Source organism: Dendropsophus ebraccatus, chromosome 2 (genome assembly GCF_027789765.1).
Source record: "Dendropsophus ebraccatus isolate aDenEbr1 chromosome 2, aDenEbr1.pat, whole genome shotgun sequence".
Taxonomy (NCBI): domain Eukaryota; kingdom Metazoa; phylum Chordata; class Amphibia; order Anura; family Hylidae; genus Dendropsophus; species Dendropsophus ebraccatus.
In genome coordinates, this window is record NC_091455.1 from 23,916,370 (window position 1) to 23,941,269 (window position 24,900).

Here is a 24,900-nt window from a genome sequence, read left to right on the forward strand (position 1 = left end):
GGTTAATGGCGCTCATAAGCTTCATGGATCCCACTGATCCCTACTTCACGTATCTGTGTAAATCCATGTGATGTGTAAAGCTTAGGGAGGCCCCCCGCCTGGCGGTGACATAGTGCCGCTATATCCCAGCCGTGATTTCATTTCCTGTAAATCCTCCGGGTATTATAAGGAGCAGTGTAATCTAAAGAGCTATAGATCTCATGGAAAACAAGACGTTTCCACGGTTTACAATGGCGGCCGTGATATATATTGTATCAGGATACGTTACTGGGGCCGCAGGTTTTTAGATTTATTCTGTTTTCTTCTGTTCAGGACGTTTTAATGGTTACGGAGAGGAATATATGACGCTGTGAGGGAAGACGGATTATCCGATTATCGCTCCGTGGAATAGGCCCCTAAGCATCCACTGTATAACCCATGTACATCCACCTTGATTGCCCTCAATATAGGCTTATGGAGGATCGATTAAAACCTAACTTTTTTCTTTCAAAGACAGCGCCACCCCTTTCACCAGGTTGTGTTTGGTATTACAACTCTGCCTCATTCACTTCAATGGAACTGGGCTGTAATACTGCACACAAACTGAGGACAAGAGTGGCACTATTTCTTGGGGAAAGAAGTTATGGTATTTCTTTCTAACTGTGGATAACCTTTTCTTTTTTTAAAGTGACAGTCTTGGGAAATTTGGGAAACTTGTGCTGCTGTAGAACCCCGACATATGCAGATGTGCGCCATAATGTTGCCATTGACTATGAGGCAAAAATAAATACTACAACTTCTAGCATGTCCGAACAATCTGTCTGGCCATGCTAGGAGTTGTAGTTCTGAGAAAGCTAGAGAACTTTAGGTTAGGGAAGTGCAATTTGCTTAAATGGGTTGTCCAGAGATTTTTTTTTCTTTCAAATCAACTGGTGTCAGAAAGTTATACAGATTTCTAATTTACTTCTATTTAAAAATCTTAAGTCTTCCCATACTTATAAGCTACTATATGTCCTACAGGAAGTGGTGTTTTATTTACATTCAGACACAGCGCTCTCTGCTAACCCCTCTGTCCATGTCAGGAAATGCCCATACACAACCTCTCCTGCTCAGGACAGTTCCTGTCTGGGCCAGAGGTGGCAGCAGAGAGCACTGTGTCTGAATGTAAATAAAACAACATTTCCTGCATGACATACAGCAGCTGATAAGTATGAGAAGACTTGAGATAAAAGGAATAAAGATGAGCGAACCTGGAGCATGCTCAAGTCGATCCGAACCCGAACTTTCGGCATTTGATTAGCGGTGGCTGCTGAACTTGGATAAAGCCCTAAGGCTATGTGGAAAACATGGATATAGTCATCGGCTGTATCCATGTTTTCAAGACAACCTTAGAGCTTTATCCAAGTTCAGCAGCCCCAGCTAATCAAATACCGAACGTTCGGGTTCGCTCATCTCTAATAAGGAACCTTCGGCCCTCCAGCTGTTGCAAAACTACAATTCCCATCATGCCTGCACAGCCAAAGCAAAGCTTTGGCTGTGCAGGCATGATGGGAATTGTAGTTTTGCAACAGCTGGAGGGCAGAGGGTTCCCCGCCCCTTGCTTAAAAGGAGTCCCTTTGGCCATTCATTTGGTCTATTGTGTTTTATAGAGAGAATATGTGTACAATAAGAATGAAGTGTTCACTGGCAGGCTGAAATTCCTAGGCATGCCCACAACCAAGATGGCGCCTTCACTTACCGCCGGCGCAGCGATTGACGTCACTCAAGCGTCCACTTCCTGTTTCCGTCGTGCGTGTTCCCTCTCTCTTTCTCTCCGGCACCTGAGAACATGGCATCTCGCAGAGAAACCAACAGCGCGGCCCCGGCTACCGCGGAGATCCCGGTGAAGCAAGTGCAGATAGACGGACTGGTGAGTGGCTGAGCCCGGGATGGGACGGGCGGGGGCGCTGTGTGATGCTTCAGCGCTGCTCGAGACTGCTGGGACTTGTAGTTTGGTGACTGATGTTATAATAGACTAAAGCGGAGATCTGCAGTGGATGAAACTACAACTCCCAGCATTCCCTAACATTCAGCGTCTGGCTTAGGCAGGTTGTGGTTTACAGCAGCTGGATAGCCATAGCTCCCTGCCCTATGTCTCCTACCCTCTGTTATCCCCTATGGCAGGGATAGGGAGTCTTGGCTCTCCAGGTGCTGAAAAACTACAACTCCCATCATGCCTGGACAAAGCTTTAGCTGTCCAGGCATGATGGGAGTTGTAGTTTTGCAACAGCTGGAGGGCCAAGGATCCCTACCCCTGCCCTATAGCCTGGATTAGGGACCTGCAAACCCCCCAGCTGCTGAAAAACTACAATTCGCATCATGCTTGGACAAAGCTCTGGCTGTTTCTGTCCGGGCATGCTGGGAGTTGTAGTTGTGCAACACCTGGAGGGCCTCAGCTCCCCATCACTGACCTAGGGGAATGCATTGTTCCACTTGCTGAAGCATTGGTCGGACGATGTATAGAACAGCTGTGTACAGAGAAATGCTTGTGAGTTGTCGTCAGGGATTCTTAAAGGGGCTTTACAGAACAGTTTCCATTCATGCTCTATTGTTAGGGCCCTATTACACGGCTAAAAAATCGTTATATCGTTCAAATTTAAACACTAATCGTTCTGTGTAATTGCAGGAAACGATCAAAAAATCGTTCGTATGTCGTTGATTTAGATCTGATCCTAAAATTATCGTTAATCGTTCGCTGTAATTCCGCATTTGTTCCCTAATCGTTCAGTGTAATTGCTCATTGTTTTTTGTTTTTCCAGGATCAGAAGGAATAAACGATCATAGTGAGGGAGCGTTTACACAGAAAGATTTATCTGACAGATTTTGGAAGCCAAAGCCAGGAATGGATTTAAAATAGGATGGATCCCAGTCTTTCCTTTATGACCTGATCCCTGTTTATAGTCTGCTCCTGGTTTTGGCTTCAAAGATCTGTCGGATAAATCTGTCTGTGTAAACGCACCATAACAATCGTAACTAACGACTGTCGTTCGGTGTAATATGGTGAACGATTTCAGGTTAACGATAAACAATCTCGTTTGCGATCGTTTAGCATCACGACGCGTTTACACGGAGCGATTTTCGCGATAACGATGGCATTTGAGCGATGATCGGCTCGTGTAAACACAGCCAACGATCGAGCGAAAAATCGTTCATTGTGATCTTTCAACATGTTCTCAAATCGTCGCTGGCTAAAAAATTTGCAGATCTCTTCTTGTAAAGAGTCTTTCACCGATTCACCCTATGTGAGATGGGCCTAAGCGATCTTTAAATCAAAAACAGTTTTTCCAACAAATTTTCTAATGGTTTTTCTAACGATTTATTCTTCTAAACGCTGATCGTTTTAAAAACCAAATTGTTGCTTCAAAATCGTTAAACAATCAATTGGGTGAATTATCGCTTCGTGTAAACAGACAATTAGTCGTTAATCGTTAAATATTGCTCTGTGTAATAGAGCATTATATGTCTTGTGGCCATGCTGGGTCACTGCAGCTGTTTCCGTTGAGTTTAGTGGGAATTGCAGTAATCCAGCGTGGCCACTACACAGTGAATGGCGCTGTGCGGCTCTGGCTTTGTTTGCTGTGCTGCAGGCCTGACGCCCAGGGCCTTCTTACACCTACCCCACACAGAAAACAAGTGCAGGTCTTGTAGATCAGCCCTCCTTTGTACGGCTTGGTGGTCGTACACTTGCTGGATTATTCATGGCATCGGTTATAAATCCCCTATTACTAGGGGGGGATGTGCAGCCAATGAGCAAGTGTTTGCTGTTAGTGTGTTCCATGCTCCCCTGTGTTCTCCAATGGCCGTGACTTTTGACAACATTGTGCTCCTATTGTTAACTGCATGGGGAAATGGTTTGTGTGGAGACTCTGCTGTACCCAGAGGGATATTCGCCTGCCCAGCTTATAGTGGCCCTTGTAATAAGGCCCATAGATGATTGGAGGAGGCTAGATGTCCATACTCATTTTAGAGACTGTCTGAGGCCTCCACACATTGTGCCACCAGCTTCCTTGTTGTGTGACCCCCCCCCCCCCCTGCAGCCTGTGGTCACTGTACACTCTGTACCTGGGTTCCAGTTTCCTTTGATTCTGGCCCCATTTGTTGTAGATACTTGGTTATCACAGTCCTCTGCCTGATCTGTCCCTCCTAGAGAACAGGCAGGAGAGAAGACTGGGCCTATGGTGGGATCTGTGGAGGAGACTGGGCCTCCGGTGGGATCTGTGGAGGAGGAGACTGGGCCTCCGGTGGGATCTGTGGAGGAGGAGACTGGGCCTCCGGTGGGATCTGTGGAGGAGGAGACTGGGCCTCCGGTGGGATCTGTGGAGGAGGAGACTGGGCCTCCGGTGGGATCTGTGGAGGAGGAGACTGGGCCTCCGGTGGGATCTGTGGAGGAGGAGACTGGGCCTCCGGTGGGATCTGTGGAGGAGGAGACTGGGCCTCCGGTGGGATCTGTGGAGGAGGAGACTGGGCCTCCGGTGGGATCTGTGGAGGAGGAGACTGGGCCTCCGGTGGGATCTGTGGAGGAGGAGACTGGGCCTCCGGTGGGATCTGTGGAGGAGGAGACTGGGCCTCCGGTGGGATCTGTGGAGGAGGAGACTGGGCCTCCGGTGGGATCTGTGGAGGAGGAGACTGGGCCTCCGGTGGGATCTGTGGAGGAGGAGACTGGGCCTCCGGTGGGATCTGTGGAGGAGGAGACTGGGCCTCCGGTGGGATCTGTGGAGGAGGAGACTGGGCCTCCGGTGGGATCTGTGGAGGAGGAGACTGGGCCTCCGGTGGGATCTGTGGAGGAGGAGACTGGGCCTCCGGTGGGATCTGTGGAGGAGGAGACTGGGCCTCCGGTGGGATCTGTGGAGGAGGAGACTGGGCCTCCGGTGGGATCTGTGGAGGAGGAGACTGGGCCTCCGGTGGGATCTGTGGAGGAGGAGACTGGGCCTCCGGTGGGATCTGTGGAGGAGGAGACTGGGCCTCCGGTGGGATCTGTGGAGGAGGAGACTGGGCCTCCGGTGGGATCTGTGGAGGAGGAGACTGGGCCTCCGGTGGGATCTGTGGAGGAGGAGACTGGGCCTCCGGTGGGATCTGTGGAGGAGGAGACTGGGCCTCCGGTGGGATCTGTGGAGGAGGAGACTGGGCCTCCGGTGGGATCTGTGGAGGAGACTGGACTTCCGGTGGGGGGGGGGGGATCATGATTTTCTGCACAGTGCCATGGGATGCCGCAGCCAATCTCTGGCCCCAGTGATCACTTGCACTTGAACCTGTCTGTGAATACAAGTGGTTATCTGTATATTGTTTCTGAGATTATTATATTGTTGGGCCTTTTGCACCTGGATCTAGTTGCCCTGTACTCGTGCTGGAAACATGGATGTCTTTTAATGAAGGTGCCTCCTGGCCCGAAAAACGACAACATGCTCCTCTGTGGCACTCAAGTGCCGTGATCTGTACTACCTTACACTTCTTGGACAGACAGGCCGGAGTTGTAATTTGTACATTTTATACATAATAGAGTCCTATCCTTTAAAGCTGGAATACCCCTTTAATTCTGGATGATGGGGGCTCTGTATGTAGATGCAGGCAGCTGGCGTCTCCCCAGTTATCCCGCCGTGCACAGACAAGTGCTGAGTAAGTGCGTTATCCTGGCAGCCAGGGTGAGTACCTGCTTATTGCTGTTCGGGGGGCTTCGCAGATGGCAGTAACCTGTCGCTTTATTGCTTTTCTTTGTTTGTCAGCGGTTTATACTTTATGAAGGAATCAGGAGGCGTCTCTCCGCTTACAGGAGGTAACAGCCTGGCCGCGTCTCCTCCGCTCCCCGCACCGCGCTTATCATTCACAGCTTGATCTCCGGGAGAGCTGGCCGTGGTGTGTTCCCTGGATGACCGCGCTCTTTTGGACTATAGCAGCACTAAATATTAGCTTACCTTTATATCTGTGTCGTAAAAGCTGCAGTATTACTTGTATGATGGTTTTTATATTGATGCACTTTATTCTTTCTCATATGAGGAGTTTTATTGCTGATGCACTCACACCAATCCTGGCTAATGTTCTGATTTTCAGGCTTTATCCAGATACTTGTATTTGTTACACAACATATTCCCAATTCACATGACCATTTGTGAGCCCCGGTATATGTCACCAATCCCCACAGAAAACCTCTCCTGCTCTGGACAGTTCCTGACATGGACAGAGGTGGCAGCAGAGAGCACTGTGTCAGACTGGAAAAAATACACCACTTCCTGCAGGACATACAGTAGCTGATAGCTACTGATAGACTGGAGATTTTTTTAATAAAAATAAATTACAAATCTCTGACATTTTCTGGCACCAGTTGATTTGAAGAAAAACATTTTTTTTGGTGAGCTACCCCCTTTAAGCCTTCTGCCTTTTATCCTTTTAGCTATATTATTGAAATTGTATGTTTTAGTATTTAAGTTTCTTTTTACAGTAAGCTTTTCTTTTTAATAAATGGTGGCCTACCAGACTTTGAGGACAAACCTATTGTGTGTTTTTCTCTAAATTACAAATCTGTATAACTTTCTGGCAGCGGGTGTTTTGAAAATGTTTTTCTTTCTGCCCAAGTACCCCTTAATGAATTATGACCAGGTTTTCCCAAAGCTTAGTGGATTTCATCTGTGAGGCTTATTGTGTTAAATGACTATTTTCCTGTCTGACACAGTACTCTCTGTTGCCACCTCTGTCCGTGTCAGGAACTGTCCAGAGCAGGAGAGGTATCTCCTGGTTAGGACAATTCCCAACTCAGACAGGGGTGGCAGCAGAGAGCCATCATGTGGGATCAGGGACCCTTGACCTTGGCCAAAGTAGAGAACCCATCTTTGGACAGTGCAGCATCCATGATTCAACACTGTGGGGCTTTTATCCAATGAAGTAGTCACATAAATTTCTATCTTACCAGAGACTGGCCTAATGTGATAGGTACGGCATCTTATTGTTCTCCTCAAGGCTGGATATACATGTCTGCCTGCAAAATAGGTTGATGGATTGAGTAGGATTCTGATCTCTTGGTGTTACTTGCTGCGTCGGGATCACGGGAGACTGTTTGTAAGATGAAGAACGTTGCTTTTTAAGTTTAAGACAGATCGTCCCTCCTCCTCTTGCCAAAATGTCTGAGCGATGGGACACACTTACCGAGACCTCGTCTCTGCAAGTGAAAATGAATTGAGCCTTTTGTCCTGTGACAACTCTGGGGAGCAAGATGAGGACAAAGTGTTCGGCAGATAAATGGCACGCTTCCCCCGGCGAGCTAGCCGTATCTGCAGAGGAGCGCTTACAGAAAACGAAACACTGTCTGGGAAGGCGAGCGAGTCACAGCTCAACCCACACCTTCTATGCTTATATCCCTGTGTCCAGTGGGGGGGTGGGGGTGGGGATTTGTTCTTTCAGGAGAGTCCTCAGAGATATTTCATCGTAAGCACTTTGCAGAGAGGGTCGAGGGATGACAGTGAGTCGGCACAATGTACAAGATGGGTTCTTCTTTTTTATGACTTCGATTTGTGACTCTGTGTACCTTCGGCTATTAGGACACAAGCATGTTTTAGAAGATAAGTTCATCTAGAGTTGTCTGGTTCTTCACACACCCTGTTAGGGGTGTTTTTTTTTTTTTTTTTTATTTGTAGCCACACTCCATTTAGGGCATAAGGACCCTGAACCAATAGGACTCCTCCTTTTTTTTGCATTACTGATTGAAATAGACATTGTGTAATACTTCATTTGCCCTGTAGTGGTGCTGTAGGGAAATTGAACACTTACAGATCTGTGCATACACTTGCCAGTAACTTACATAGTAAGTAGCAACCTACACTACCAGTGTAGCACATTACAGCACCTCTGTACAGTAAGGAGGAGGGAGTTGCCTGCTTCACCTACAAAACAGTAAGCCAGGAATGCTTCATACATCCCTGGCTTACTGTTAGCATATTACTTGGGTCAGTAGAACACTGTGCTAAAAAATTTTTTTTTCTCTTTTAAAGTATTACAGATATCAGTATCTTTTATGACAGAAAAGAAAAATCACAGGGTCTAACTTAAATTTTATTTAGGAGTATAGAATCTGGGTAATGCAGATCATATGAAAGCCTTGGTAGAATTTAGTGGAATGGCAGAAAGAGATGTCCCTGTGTGTCTTACTGTGTAGGTTGCTGCATTAGACGGTCTTGATGTTATCCATGCTGTGATGTATTTTTGCACTTTTCCTCCTGACCTTTCCTATTGACCGGCTTCTAGTAAAAGCCGCTCTGCTGAACAGTAATTACACTACTTTTCACCGTTTTTTTCTCAGTTCTTTAATTTCCTTCAGGGGTCTTCAGTTACGTCTCCTGTTAATTCTCTGTGCATTTAATGAGCGCCCCCCGTCAGAATCCTTCACGTCTGCTGATGGATGGGAGCCGGAGGGTAGTAAATACATCGGAAATGCTGGCGATGAGGGCCGTGTCATGTCATGATTGATTGGAAATAGTTAAATATTGTAGCTGTGGTCCCCATTATTATGTTGTATTACGGCACTGGACAGAGATGATATAGCCAAGGAGGTTTATGCTGCTTTCTGTGAGGTTATGACAGGGAAAGTGGCAGCAAGCATGCCCCGGACACTAAAACAAAGGAAACCCTCAGCTGATCATCTCCACTTCTGATGGACTCACTCCTCAAGCAGAGCGACCACCGTATAGGCTCACGGACAGTCCGTCAGCAATCACGGTTTGCTGAGGACTAGTGTTGAGCAAAGTTGCCGTACCCAGTTACTCAGCATTTAATTTGCGGAGTCTGAAGAAGTTAGATGCCGCCCTAAAGAGTCCTGGAAAACATGGATACATTCATAGGCCATAGGCTGTATCCATGTTTTCTTGGCAGCCATAGGATGGCCTCTAACTTCTCCAGACGTCAGGAGTCAAATGGCGAGCGCTCGGGTTGGGTTCAGCAACTCCGCTCAACACTACTGAGGACAGCCAAGCGCAGCAAATCATAGGAGGGTATAACACATAGGTGGGCGCTTTAGTGGTTGATGGGGTCTCTGCACTCAGAGCCCCCATGAGTCTTAAGTTCTGATGTCAGTAACAAGTCAGAAATAAGTTAGACTAGAAGAGACAATTCTGTCCATATCCAGAGGTCCTGACACTAGATCATGTGTGGGATGGAAGTAGATCTCTTTGATTTTGGAAAAAACAATGTTCCGCAGCACTCAGGGGTGAAAATATCTGCTTTGTGCCTGCCGTCCTCCTTGATCCACAGGTGTAGCCAAATCTTAGAAAAATGACCGCGGCACTCCAAACTTGGGTGAAAAAACTGAGTGAAAAATTCATTACATGTGGAAACTGTGTGTTTCCCCATGTGTTTCCACATGTAATACATTTTTCACCCAAGTCTGGAGTACTGCGGTCATTTTTCTAAGATCTCTTTAATTTTGGCTATACAGGATGATCCAGTGGGAGACTTGTGTGTGATGACAATGGATGGACTTTTTGCCGGATAGACTCTTTGACCCTTGGATCGCTCTTATATGCACTTTGGGATCTATTACACGGATCGATTTTTACCGATTATGGTGGTTTTACACGGAACGATTTATCGTTCGAATTTGCACGATAACGATCGAATTCGTACGATAATCGTACGTGTAAACACAGTGAACGATCAAGCGACGAGCAAAAAAAAAATCGTTCATTTTGATCTTTCAACATGTTCTCAAATCGTTGTTGATCGTTCGCAAAAAAGTCACAGATCATTCAATGTAAACAGTCTTTCATGATTTCACCTGTGTGAGATAGTTTTGCGATCGCTTAAGCCTATCGCATAACGATTTTTCTGTACGATGTATCGTTCCGTCTAAACCCTGATCGTTATAAAAAAAAACCCATTGTTCATTCAAAATCGCTAATCGTGCGATCGGGCGAATTATCGCTCCGTGTAAAACCACCATAAATGACTAATGATAAACGATCGCAAACGAGATTGTTTATCGTTAACCTGAAATCGTTCCCCATATTACACAGAATGATGGTCGTAAGTTACAATCGTTACTATGATTGTTATTGCGATCGTTACTACAATCGTTTATTCCTTCTGATCCCAGAAAAACAAAGAACAATGTGCAATTACACTGAACGATTAGTGAACGAATGTGGAATTACAGCGAACGATAAACGAAAATTTTAGGTTCAGATCTAAATCAACTAAATCGTTTTTTTCATTGTTGCCTGCAAGTACACAGAACGATTATCATTTAAATTCGAACGATATAGCGATTTTTTTGCACGATAATCGTCTCGTGTAATAAGGCCCTTATTCTATTGGTTTTATAGAGTCTTATGTTTGTGCTGTTCTTGGTTTGAGACATCTATTCCCAGTACACCCGTTACAACAATGACGCCCCGGAGGAGAATTTCCCACCATGGCAGAAGTGGCTAATGTGACTTGCACTGAGCCAGATTTTCATTTGCACCTAAAATCTGCCATGTTGGCAGCTTGTAATGACCATGCGTCCATGGCCCAGCTCATACCTTATTTGCGGTGACAGGCTCAAGTATCAGAGTCGAATCTGGTGCCGCTGTGTGTGCGCAGTGAGAGCCGCCACCACCGAGGCTCTGCAGGGTACGGCCGCACTGTTCTGCTTGTCACACGGAGCACTGATGTAAGTGACTCTGAAAAGATGGGACAGATTACAGAGGCCTTGGGTGAACTATACGCAGACTTCAGTGTCACAAAATACTTCATAGGAAGGAGGATGAATGCCGCCCTGGATCTACAAAGAGACTGAATGGCAATTGGCATATAAATATACACACACACACACACACACACACACACACAACGTTCTCTGCCAAGGACTTTTTATGTCCTGCAGTTTAAACACTTGATTCCTAATATACTTGGACGTCACTTCATTTACCTAAAAACGACTCCATACCTGCTCACAAATCATGGCCTCTATGTTTTGCATCCTATATGCTTTCCACTGCTTATTGCTAGGTATAATCTGTCTCTAGTAACAGCTAGATCAGACAGAACACACAAAGTGGGGGCACAGTTCAGCTTTTAGTTTTGTCCTATGTGAAGAGAGAGGACCTGAGACAGCCTACCCACTCAAGATAAATCATTGGCTCACCACAGTGCCAGCATGTTCGGTCTAGCAGAGAGGAATATTAGTTCTGCTGTAACTGCCCAGAGAATGTAAGGAAGGGAAGTCCTTTGTATGTACTGCTGGCAAACAGCGCGGCTCTGATCCCGTTTCCTGAAATGAAGAGAATGAATAGCTGCGCACCATGAATCTGGATTACAGTGAGTCTCGAGAGCGACAGGGAGAGGTGGTTTGGAAGGGAATCAGGGGGAGCAGTGGATTGTTGGAGTTTGATCAATTGATCAGGGGGAGAGGGGGCTTGGTGGGGCTACAAGGGGAGAAGTGGATTGGAGGGGGATCAGGGGAGAGGTAGATTGGTGGGAGATCAAAGAGAGGGGGATCGGGGGAAAAGTGGATTGGTGGGACCGCAAGGGCAGAGTGGGCATTGGTGAGGCAGCAAGAGGAGAAGTGGATTGGAGAGGGAACAGGGGAGAGGTGGATTGGCGGGGGATCGGGGGAGAGGTGGATTGGCGGGGGATCTGGGGGAGAGGAAGGTTGGCGGGGGAGAGGTGGATTGGAGGGGGAGCAAGAGCGTTAGATGGGTGACCACAGGGAAGGCTATTTAAGGGCCCTCTGTGTAATTTCAGGCAACGTTTGAAAAATCGTTCGTATGTCGCTGATCGTTAATTTAGATCTGAACCTAAAATTATCGCTAATAATTTGCTGTAATTACACATTCGTTCGCTCAAGTTCCGCATATGTTCACTAATCGTTCAGTGTAATTGCACATTGTTCATCGTTTCTCTGGGATCAGAAGGAATAAACGATCATAGTAACGATCGTAACCGACGATTATTGTTCTGTGTAATAATGTGAATGATTTCAGGTAAACAATCTCGTTTGCAATCGTTAATCGTTAAAAATCGCTCAGTGTAATAGGACCCTAAGGTTTACATTTTTTGCCAGAAACGATTTCCCTCTCCCGTGTCTTGCATCCAGTATTGTAGCTAATCTGCAGTGTCAGACAAGGCCTGTGGATAAGAGCGGCGCTGTTTCCGGTTGCATAACGAAGTGCTTATTTCTGACCTATTTTTTTTTTTTTCCTGTTTGTACCTTACACCCATCAGCTTTATGCATCACCATCATGTATGGTTCCCTGTAACCCCAGGCCTCACCGATAATAGATCCAGAGCTATGTTTTATTACAGTTCAGCCTCCTGGCCGCTATTCATGGCTCTCTAGTATTGCTTATGTGTATATGATGATTGTGTGTGTCAGCACTGAGGGTTATAGATGGCGGAGCAGCAGAAAACAATCCCGCCGTCTTCTCCTACAAGGATGCAGAACTGATTATTTCTGCTCTTGTCTTCCGCTCCCTGTTGCACGGCAGATTGCAATACTCATTCAGGGCTAAAATATTACTGGATAAAATGGAGTTACAGCGTCGTAAAAGTGCTGACTGTGGTACTATCTCTGCCGTTTCAACAGGCCCATAAAAAATCAGATTTAATCAGCACAAAACGCGGCGCTTCTGTTAAAAGGGCCGTAAAGTTAACAAATACAACAGTCTGGTCCAGGACGCCGGAGAATATGTACCAAGGCCAGATGTGTATTTCTGACACTGATGCTTTGGTTCTCGGTGTTAGCCGGCATCTTGTGAAATCGCAGGGGGAAGTAATCGGAGTATAATGTAATAATACGTGGAGTATTAGTCACAGTAAATGCCACCTGTTGAGAAGAGAATACCTCTTTTTAAGGGCAAATTTTTAAATTATTTTTATTTTATTTCCAGATGATCCTCTTCAGCCATATACTTGAAGGAGCTGTCCAGTTTTTTAAAAATTTTATTCCTTTAAATTTTCTTTCACTGATTAGAATCAGATACTAAAGCTTGTTGTTTTATTATAATTATTAGAGATGAGCGAACCGGGTTCGAGTTGATCCGAACGTTCGGTATTTGATTAGCTGGGGCTGCTGAACTTGGATAAAGCTCTAAGGTTGTCTGGAAAACATGGATACAGCCAATGACTATATCCATGATTTTCACATAGCCTTAGGGCTTTATCCAAGTTCAGCAGCCACCGCTAATCAAATGCCGAAAGTTCGGGTTCGGATCGACTCGAGCATGCTCCAGGTTCGCTCATCTCTAATAATTATGTTTCTATTTTTGTGTTTCACTATTTGTACATTGTTATTGTGGCGGCCATATTACCTGGGATGTTTTTAACAGCATTTAGTGACATGCTTTACAGCAAGCCTCATGGACATAGACCACAACAGACAGACTCTGTTCCGTTGAGATGAATGTAAAACATCATCCTTTGCAAACTTCATTCCACAGGGGGCTGCTATTGTCTCCTCTATCTACTGATGTCACATGACGCTGCAATGCTGTACAGATCACTTTACAGCAGCCGCCTCTTATTACCACAGACAAAACATGAAGTCTCAGCTTCGTTTTATCCCCAGTGGTGAGAATGAGAACTGCAAGAGATCAGGATTATTTTATAGTATAGATAAAAATATTAGGAAAAAAGTCACCAAAAATTCTTAAAAAATATGTTTAACATAATATTATTTATACAATAAGTCATTTTCTGTTGACACCTTCCCTTTAGTAAACCTGCCTAGCCCTTCTAAAACCTGTCTGGCTTCTATTGTCAATTCCATCTAGTTCTGGGGTTACCCAGGTAGGTCATGTGACGCAATGATGTCACCAACTGGGCACCTGGCTCGCATACTAGTCACGCCAATGACATTCCGTGTACGAAGCGTGCCTCAGCGCACTAGGAAAGCCCTCCCTGCTGCTCTGTGAATATATAGAAGTGCCCCAAGACAGTGATTTATGCAAAAGAAGAGCCCGTGGAGCCTCATCAAAGAGTCTCGAAACACAGGACTAGCCAGATATCCCTTCGGGAAGGACCCGGCCAAGGGGTGACTCCCGTAAGGAAACCACCAAGACCACCATATTAAGTGTCCCTATAAGTCAAGACAGTGATGGCTTCAGGAGCGGGACAGGGCAGATGGCAGCAGGCTCAGTATGCATATGTACCTGCTCTCATCTGCCTAGCCATATCCCGCTCCTGCAGCTATAAGCTGCGCTGTCACGACTGCCCAGAGCCGCTCCTACATTCTGTGAGGATGTTGGCTGAATTGGCTAAAATTGCCCAACCATGAATGTTGAGTTGACTTACTGAGCTGTTCGGATGTGGCGGCGTTCTTTGAGCCTGTATGTTCGGCATTTTACTCTTTGCATCTGGAAGAGTTGGATGCAGCCCTTCCCCAGATGCCGGAGTCAAATGCCGAATGTTTGGGTTCGGAAAAAGTCGCTGAACCCAAACAGTTTGACAACTCTGCATAACACTACCAATTTGGAGGGAGAACAGTTGGGCATGTTGGTTTTCGCCATGCCTAATTCCTGTGTAAGTCCGGAGTCTGGTGCCGGTTTTCTTCTCCCCCTGTTGACAGTACATGTACACCCGGCCAAGGTGTGCATGTGTATGGGGAGAGGGGATTAGGAGGAAACTGTTGAACAAATGTGTCCGACAGCTGTAGAAAATGTATGGCCAGCGTTAGAACAGATAAATAATTTAGTTCAGACCCTCTGGCTCGGATTCTGCGATAGCCCGGGGCTATGAATCTCAATATACACAGCTGTCCACTTTACCTTACAGGTTGCCCCCCCCCCCCCCTTTCCTTCAGAAAGAAGCGCTGTGTAAATAATTTGGCGTTCGTTCTGCCCTGAGAATCCAGCGTCGGGCTAGAGAAGTGCACTCCAGAGCCGGCTCAGTGAAGCAGATGGATTGAGAATTGGCTTGTAATACAGATCAATGTGAATGATTCTGGACGCCGGGCCAAGCTGTAGATCCAATTTACGTGTTTTTTTTTTTTTTTTTTGCAACGCGGTTGCTGTACGCACGTTCTGCCAGCACTTTGTGAACAAATTGCCAAAGGTGATGTTTCTACTTGTAAAATGCAGTTTTCCTATGTGATTCCTCACGATTGTTAACTAACAATTAGTGGGCGTTAGTTTTGGCTTTGTATTTCTATCTCTTATTTTTTTTGTTTTCCGGCTTTCTGCACGGACCAGATGTTGTGTGAGTTAATGGGAATGGATGAATTCTTATTCCCGCAAAGCAGGAGTGTCCGGAGTGCTCTGAGGACATGCTGCATTTTATTCCGATTACAGCGGGGGTTAGTCGTGCTTCCCCATTGACTTTACGTGCACTGTGCTACGAATGTATGCGGCATATTGAAGTATATAGTCTATAGAGGGTTATATTACATGCGCTATATATAGACTGTTCACGTCATGTTTCAACTGAAAGAAAGTTATGGTGACATAGCCGTAGAGTCATGTAGACTAAACAGTTTTTTGTTTTTTTTTAGCATAATGGGAACAATCACCTGAGTATGTGGTGTTCACCCTCTGCCATTTTATTTTATGTTACATCCTGGTTTCGAGACATTTGCCATTTAGCTGATGATTATGTTGGGTCACCGACTGATCAGGCACTCCTTACTCCTTGTATTAAGGTGTTGCCAGGATGTAGTGAACAGTAGGGGATCATGGCAGGTGAGTACTACCTTTTTTTTTTTTTTTTTTTTTACTTTTCACACAATTTCTGAGATATCGGAGACTTGTCAAATGTGACTGGTTCAGCTGCTGAGATCTCTATTGATCACTAGAGCCTATGTGAACCACCCCACTCCACCTGTGGATACTATTTTTATGCATAGGGACTAGCCTTTCAAAGGAATTGTTAAGAGCGACCTGCCGCACCCAACTGTAAGTGTCGGGTACACGATTTGGATTCTAGGCATTCTTCCTTTAAGCTGTTTTTATATTTTGAATGGTTACTGTAAAGCAAATTGGTATTTTTTTTTAAACACCTACCTATTAATGGTCTTGCAGTCTTAGGGTGGTATTACACAGAACGATTATCGTTCGGAAAATCCTTTTGGATCGTTGGAACGTTGGTCGTTTAATAGAATTTGGACCTATTTTTATCGTTAATCGTTCACGTGTTGTTCGGCCGTTCGCAGTAGCCACAAACACAGTGGTGACGACAAGGCTAACGCAAAATTGATCATAAGTAACGGTCATTGTTCCGTGTAATTGAGTGAACGATTTCATGTCATTTGCCGTTTGAGTTTATTGTTGATCGTCGAAAAATCGCTTTGTGTAATAGTACCCTTATACACAGCTATGGTATTCAATGATCGGGTTTTCCAAAAGTCTTCGCAGCACCTTCCAAGAGGCAGAATTACTGAAGGTTATCGGCACTCGCTACTTTTCTAGGAAAATGTTTCAAAAACTTTGAAGAATCCTTCACGTGGAGAATAGGCAAGTGATTCAGCCGGACAAGGTTGCACAATGACTTTGTCACTATGGATGGCTGTAGAAATTCTGATGAAAACGAATAAAAGAGGTGAATAGATGCAGCCAGAGTACTTCATACTGATTGGATATTATATCCGCATTGATTTCTGACAATGGAGAAATCCCAACCCTGTACTTTTGACTCATCACTAGAAAATTCTGTAAATGCTTCCGTTCGTGATCGCCGGACTGGTAGGTTACTTGTCATTGACTGGAGCCATGGGTCTCACACAGTCTTCTGGTTACCTGCAAAAGGTAATTAAATTCACACAATCCATGCAATATATATATATTTTTTTAATGCAGTGAACATAATTTTAATCCTAGATATGAGAACTGTAGGCTCATTGATATGCATGTCAGGATCAGCTATGCCGCACATTAAGTCAGTGAGGTGCATGGAAACACCTGTCAGGTTATAAGCTGACCTGTTGAATTTTTGATTTTCTTCAAGGTGAAATTTAAGAGGATTATTTGCATGAGTAACACTTCTGCTTATTATGTAACCTGTATATAATTATGACTAAATTCACACTGCTGATGCATTACCTTGTTCCGTTATATCCGTTTAGCGCACCCTCTTCATGGAGGACAGTATAGAGCACCACTGAGCATTGTAAGCTGTGAATCCAGCCCTGCTGTAAGATGGAGACAGCAGCAGCTTCTGTCCGTCTTCCTCTTTCTGTTTTCGTAGACTTCTGTGGCCACAGACCCTAAATTCTTGTTCTGCTATATCTGTATAACTGAGATTGACGAACCTCTCTCGGACAGCCGAGCGTCTCATTGGAGAGGTCGAAGACGTTCGGCTGCCAGTAGAGCTTTGGAAGAATGAGAGAGGCGCCGTAAGTTCCCAAAGCTCTCCCGGCAGCTGAGCGTCTCCGAGCCTCTCCGATGAGATGCTCTGCTGACTGGGAACAGGCCCCAGGTGAGTTAAATGTTTATTTTTATAGTGGTCGCCCCATACAGTGGGGGTGGGGCCATTTTTGAGCCCCCCCAGTAAAAAAAATGGGTGGATACTACAGAGCTGGGATGAAACGGATAACAGTGCCGGAACAGTGATGATTATTATTTGGGAAAAAAAAAAATTGCAGTAGTTCTTAATCTTGTTTCTCATTGTGTCGCCAACTTTGCTTCAGTGTTATTAATGTAATCTTCTCCCTCTTCGTGTAACTTCTATAAACTTGTATGTTTGGTATTTAAGTACCAGCCTTGCCTTGATAATTGAGTGTGCCGGCCGGTGGTCAGATGGCTGTATATCACTGGTAACAGCTTCAGCGATTACACAGAGTGTCGGGAAGAGCTGCCTGGTGTGATACGCCGCCGCTCGCCGTTTAGCCGCACGCTGACCACCAGCTCTTTTTAATAGTTGCAATTTCCTATGTAGTGAGCCTGACATTTACCGGACTGGCGCTCCTCGCAGAGGCCTCGCTGTGTGTTAGTAGATAAAGGTCAGGATAATTTTCTAGATCCTATAATGCCGCCTCACAGAGTTCAGCCTGCTTCCCGCCACCGTCCTCTTTACTAATGTTATACGCTGTGGTTATTATTATCCTTATCAACCCTCCATGAGGCAGACGAGATCTCCCGCGTTAGCCCTACTCCTTACTTATTGATCGCAATCTGGAGCCACCAGATAGGCTTAATACTATGACTTCTGAATTATAGACCCGACTCCTTCTCCTCCATAGAAACAAAACCTAAAAAGATCACCATAAATTTTCTTTGTCATACATCAATATATATTTTTTTTTTAAGTTTTTTTTTTTTCTTAAAGGGTTTTTCGTACCTGGCCAGAAAAGGGGTGGGGGGTGTTAACCTTCATGGAAATTTCCTGCACACCCCCACTAATTGTACTTGATGTCTCAGAGGCAGTCGTGTGACCATTTAAAGGGGTTATCCAGCCTTAGAAAAACATTGCCACTCCAACTTTTCCATTGAAGTGAATGGAGCTAATTGCAAACCACACTGGAGATAAGATTCATGTTGTCTCTAAAACACAGTGGCCATGTTTTTCTAATGCTGGATAACCCCTATAAGGTCAATGATTGGTTGCTGGGTTATCTGAGCAATGTGTGACATTGCTCAATGGTGGGGACATGAGAACGTTTCTTATTTAGCATGTTTCCAGTCTCCACACTTTTTTTTTTTTTTTTTTTTTTTTTAAAACAAAATCCCTTTAAGTAATATGGTAGTCACTGAGGAGGAGCCCTGCTCTTGTTCTATTACACACGTGTAGTTGTGAAAAGTTGCCTGTAATTAAACATTTTCCCTGTAGGGGGGAAAAATAGTGTTGGACCGGTGGCGATCAGCTCTCATAATATAGGGGTTGGTGCCAGTAAGATCTCACAGTTGAAGTTGTATATGATCGCTGTGATCTGATTGGTATGTCTTGTGGTTTACATAAAAATGTTAGCCTTCCTGTTTTTTTTTTTGTTTTTTTTTTTTTTGTGTTGGTGAAAATTTTAGACTTGTTAGTGCCGTGTGGAATAACGTTACGGCTGGCAGACCTCCTGATAAACCTGAACGATATTGGTGGAGATCAGGTACACATGGAAGCACTGTTCTGGTCAGCTCCCATCGCATCCATATTCGACATCCAGAAATGTTTTCTAGGTAAAAACTTAGAAACTGTTTTCTGCAGAGATGTACTGTCCGGTGCGCTCCTTGAAGTGGAAGCCCTGCATGTAATTCCCTTTGTGGCACAAAGTGTCGGTCTGAATGTTGCTTGTACAATTTGTGTGTCACGCTAAGCTTGCTTTTGTTTTTTTGTCTTTTTGCGCACCGTTCATTGCGGCCTAAATTATTGGGTTGCAGTGTCAGAAATCCGTCCCTTTATAACTGCACTTAATGTTAGTAACACTTGTTCTATAAAATGTTCAGGTGCTGAACCTGCCTGGTGCTATATAGGGAATATTAAAGGAGAAGTCCAGTGAAAATTTTTATTAAAGTACTATTTTGCCCCCCCTCCAAAAAAGTTATACAAATCACCAATATACACTTATTACGGGAAATGCTTATAAAGTGCTTTTTTCCGCGCACTTACTACTGCAGGTCCTTCCCGGAGGGATATCTGGCTAGTCCTGTGTTTCGAGACTCTTTGAGGCTCCACGGGCTCTTCTTTTTGCATATTCATGTTTCCCAGGGGGGCAATGCACCTAGGACTTCACTGCATTGAGCGCTTTCACTAGCAGCTGGCAGTGTTTTTGTTTGGCTGGTCTCCCTGAGATCAGCGATCTGTTTCTCCTATGGCTCTACTAGGCATTGCTCCCACCTAGCCAGAATCCTGCTCCACACTGATGAGGGGCAACACCCTGAAACAGCTGTATGTGGATGGATACCTGACCTTGGTTTATCCCTTGTCATTACATTGACTTAGGGAACCACCAAATCCACCATATTAAGTGGCCCTATAAGTCAATGAAAAGCACTTTTATAATCATTTCCCGTAATAAGTGTATATTGGGGATTTGTATCACTTTTAGGGGGCAATACAATACTTTAGTGTAAATTTTCACCGGAGTTCTCCTTTAAGTATCGGTGATTGGACAGTCTAGTGATTTTTATGGGAATTTCACACCATTGCAGTTAAGAGTTAGGCAGCTGCTTATTGGATGAAAGACCTCTGACATAAAAAGATTGGGTCCCATCTCGCTCTAGTATGACTTTTCAAGGGGTTCGGAGTACATGGAAAGCAGAACTTTTTTAAAATTATACACAAAAGACCCATTACTGTATGGTACGGTAGTTTTTCATCTCTGTTCTGGTGCAGTGGTACAGTCCAGATGTGACATGTCAATTGGGCGGACGGCAAATTCGCCCGACCATAGAATGGAGTCTATGGCATGGACGGAGATGATGATTGGCCCGGATTCCTCAGTGTGAACGCACTCTTACTGCCGATAGGAGTCTGTCTCGGAATTTATTTTTAAGGTTAGAATATCCCTTTAAAAATGTATGAATATATGCCCAGCTAAACCAATTGTGCATATGTATGGGAAAATTAGCTCTTTGCTGTAAACAACTGATAGTGTATGGCCACCTTCTTAAGACATTCTTTACTTGGACCACCCCAAGCCAGTCTTGAAGATTAGGTCCCTCTTTGACTGAATGCCACGTAATAGTCTTATCTTCTTCGAAGGATTGAAGTATCACCTCTAAGCCTGTCTGTATGTATCAGTATGCTTCTCTATATAATCATGTATCTGCAGCATTACTTTATATACAGACTATTTCATTCTCTCTCGTACTTGGTGTTTAAAGGTCGCGCTATCATCTTGTATTGGAATTAATCTCCTTTATGATTTTCTTGGTTTTATTCCAGGCGTCTTCCTGGTATTTACTAGTCTGATATTAATGCGGATGGTTATGGGAGCTGCGGCCCCTGATAGACTTCATCCCTGGTTAAGTTCTCCGCTTCCCCTCGTAGTATAAAGCGTGATTGATGTCCCGGGAGCCTCCAGACTGTAAAAACTGTTTGCCGCTGTCCTTGAGTGTGTTTGATGGGTAATAGTGAAGCCTTTTATAAGAATTACAGCCACCAACCTGACAGACAGAAATAAAATAGCTGCTCGCTCCATCCTGGTCTTTATTTTACCCCGTTCCTGCCTCTTCGTATCTTGGAATAATCGCTCTTGTTCCTTTAACCCTATGGCACCCATAGAGCCACCTTTTGCGTCCTACAGTGCTGGCTGCTGAATGGTTAACCCCTCCCACCCTGCGCGCAGTAAGAAAACCAGGAAACGGCCTGTGACACTGACTTCAGTGCAATTTTCTGCTTTCTGCCGGTGAAGTTATTTAGGCTCGGCACGTGCGCGTAGGGTTCGCTATTTCCTAGCTGCATCTCATCACATTACTGTCTCGCAAAGAGACCATTCATTTCTTCCGGCTAATGGAATTTCATGCTTTCAGACCAGGCGCACTCATGAAAATTTTCCGAACCTTTAGCTAAGGGGACGCGTGGAGCATTTCCCCCTAAATTAAAGAGATGGGAAAAGTCGTTCCTGAATTGTCCTCTTGCGTGAAGCCTTCAGCTGTTCCTTAGTTATACTACAAGACCTGGCCGCTCGATGATGTGGCACAGGCCAGGAAAATGCTTCCCGTCTGCTTCTTCCCAGCACTCCAGGAATTCATTTATTTTTGATTTTTCGTTTTAGGCTATTAGAAAAAAAAAATGTGGCGGTACTTATGTGTATGTGCCTTATGCTGCGTTTACGCGGAGCAATAATTCTCCCAATTGAACGATTAACGATTTTGAAATGTGTTTTTTTTTTTAAATAATGATCAGTGTTTAGACTGAACGATATATCATTTGGAAAAATTGTTATTGCGATCGCTTAAGCCTATGTCACACACAGGGTGAATCGGTGAAAGACTGTTTACACAAAGCGATCTGCGAATTTTTAGCGAACGACCAACGACGATTTGAGAACATGTTTAAAAATCTAAATGAACGATTTCTTGCTCATCGTTTGATCGGTCGCTGTGTTTACACGAGCCGATTATCGCTCAAATGCGATCATTATCGCGAACCATTATACACCATTATACTTACCTGTTTTAGCTTATGTGAACAGCTTTGTTTTCCATTTATACTGATTTTAATTCCACCAGAGAAATGATTTCCTACTGCTGCCTACTTTTCCCATGAATCCCCTGAGCTGGCCGGTAGGAAGTTAGCTGACCCAGGACAGACCGCCGCCTCTGACACATTTAGCACTGTGATTTTCTGTGGGTCAGGCTGGCAGTCACATTATTCAATTGGATAACATGGAAGTTTGCAGTTGTTGCTGCACAACTGTGATGTGTTTCCTTTAAAGGAACAAAAGGAGTAAAAAAATTACCAGCAGGCAGTGACGGGTGTGGGAACATAATAAATGTATACTTACTCATCCCTGTGGCCTTGGCTCCTGCTGGTGCAACCTCACTGTCCCGCTGATGGATTGCCTGCTCAGCCAGTCAGTGACTGCAGCTGTGTCCCACCCCAGTAACTGGTTAGCTGAGCAGCTGTCAGAGATCGGTAATGATACGCTTACACCGAGCGATTATTCAAATTTTTGCGATTACGATGGCATTTGAGCGATATTCTGCTCGTGCAAACACAGCGAATGATCAATCGACGAACGATAAAATGTTCGTGATCTTTCAACATGTTCTCAAATCATCTTTGGCTGTTCACTGAAAATTCGCAGATCGTTTCGTGTAACCAGTCTTTGAACGATTCACCCTGTGTGAGATAGCCTTAAGCCACTTTAAAACAATCGCAATAACGATTTTTCCAAACGATATATCGTTCCGTCTAAGCGCTGATCCTTATAAAAGACACATGGTTACTTCGAAATCTTTAATCGTTCGATTGGGCGAATTATCGCTCCGTATAAACGCAGCATAAGGAAACGCTGCAGGGACATGGGGATGGGCAAGTATACATTCTTATGTTCTTGTTCCCGCCGTCTGCTTGTGATTTTTTTTTTTTTTTTTGTGGGGCTTCTCCTTTAGACGTTCTTTGGCTGTTTGTAACACCTTTTTTTCATTTCTATATTGCTAATGTCAGAGAAAATAACCCCCTTTAAGAACCCCAACAAGGTGCCACTTTCAGTTTCTGTCCAGGATGGACATCTTGAGTTAGGCCGCTGCCCGTCACCATTTCCTCAGCTCTTTGTTGCTCGGCAGAGATCTGCATTGCCTTCATATCATGCAAGTCAGAGCTCCATTTCTCCAAAGCCCTCAGGACTCCTCCGTAATGAAGCTTAATAGGATAATAAGGGATGGCTTTTTGTTTGCCGGGAGGTAAAGAGAAGCTCCTGAGGACGGTGCATGTGTCGCAAGTCACTGAAGTTTCTCGCTCCTCCTCCACCCAATTCCGAAGGATTTCAGGTTTTAAGATCCGGGGGCGACGTGTGAAGTCTCACAATGACAGCTGCTCCGGGGTCTGGCTTTGTGTCGGCTCATTGGACCACACGGCGGTGATTAGCTTAATGAACTCCCTTTCCTCGCCTGCCCATTTGGCACCGAATGGATGTGCCGCTACAATGACTTTTACTTTATTTGTTCTTAGTTGCCTTCCCCAGAGGCTTTGGTGTTCTGCAATGTGCTGGCATTCGCCGTGCTCCAGCTTTTCTTTTTAGGTTTCTCGTTTTGGATGGTGTTTGTCTAAACTTCGCAAAAAATAAAAAAAAAACATCAAATGTGGGAAAATTCAGCTTAATTATTCCTCCGAGTAAAGAATCACCGTGACAGGAAGTTTTTGATGTATTATTGGATTTATAGTAATTTGTCAAATGTCTTTTTTGGATAAGAGAAAAAAAAAAAGTTTTCAGCAGCCGTTACTGTTGGGGTTACTTCATCTCATGCAGTACAGGATAACTTTGCATATGCATTAAATAGTTTTCAGAGATGAGGGCAACTCGAGCACGCTAGAATTTAGTAAATACCAGTGGCTGAAGAAGTTGGGTGCAGCCTTAAAGCAAATGTACCATCAGGTACATTCGTGTTAACATGACCCATGGATAGATATTCGCTGGCACAGGGAATCCAGTGCCGCAGTTCATTTTTCGAACCGCGGCCCGATTCCCGTGTACGGCGCCATTCTATCCACGGATACCTGGCCGGGGCTGAAGTACTGGAGGCAGGCTCGGCCACCCCCAGTGGGAGGAATTCCCCGCCCCTCTATGACGCGGCTCCATTGATTCTAACGGAGCTGCGTCATAGATTCCTCCCACTGGGGGCGGCCCGGCCCACCTCCAGGGCTTAAGCCCCGGCTCAGTACCTGTGGATAGAACAGCGCCGTACACTGGAACCGGGCCGCGGTTTAAAAAAGGGACCGCGGCACCGGCTTCCCTGTGCCGGCGCCGATCTATTCATGGGTCCCGCCGGTCCCGTTGCCGCGTCGGCTAATTAAGCTCTTCATGTTTGACAGCTGCATTGAAGTGCTTTACACTTCACATCCCTGGTGTCTAGTGGGTCGGATCTCCCCCCCGCGATCGCATACGTTCTTCTGCCCGTGCTGGGCTTCAACATCGCAATGACGCTGATCCCGGCTCGGCAATAGATTGCTGTGGCCTGCAGCAGACCACAGCAATCTGTCACTGATCTAATGGATCTTTGCTGTGTATATACAAGTCCCCCAGGGGGACTATCAGTTACAGTAAAAAAAAAAAGTAAAAATGTTTTTTTTATTAATAAAAAATCCCCTCCCCTATTAAAAGTTCAAATCACCTCCCTTTTCCTATTTTATTACGTTGAGTAATAACCCATAGGTTGTATTCAATGTCTCGTTGGCTGTCACTTTGGGTTAACCAGCAATATAAGATGCACGTCTTAATATTGAATTCTACCTACTCCATTCTGCTCTATTGTATTCTGGGTGATGTAAGTTTACACCCTGCATCTAAATCCAGAAATTCTGCGGCCTATCACAGCAGCAATGTAGATAAGATTTCAGAAA

At 45.0% G+C, this 24,900-nt stretch overlaps 1 protein-coding gene across 1 annotated transcript in view; it reads left to right on the plus strand.

Annotated features, from left to right (window-relative positions):
- Window positions 1–1,764: 1,764 nt before the first annotated feature.
- EIF3H (eukaryotic translation initiation factor 3 subunit H) overlaps window positions 1,765–24,900 on the plus strand; it is a 110,705-nt gene continuing 87,569 nt past the window's right edge. Inside the window, exon 1 of the mRNA XM_069959850.1 lies at window positions 1,765–1,888. Within this exon, the coding sequence (XP_069815951.1) occupies window positions 1,808–1,888 (81 nt within the window). The 5' untranslated portion in view covers window positions 1,765–1,807. The remainder of the gene's footprint in view (window positions 1,889–24,900) is intronic.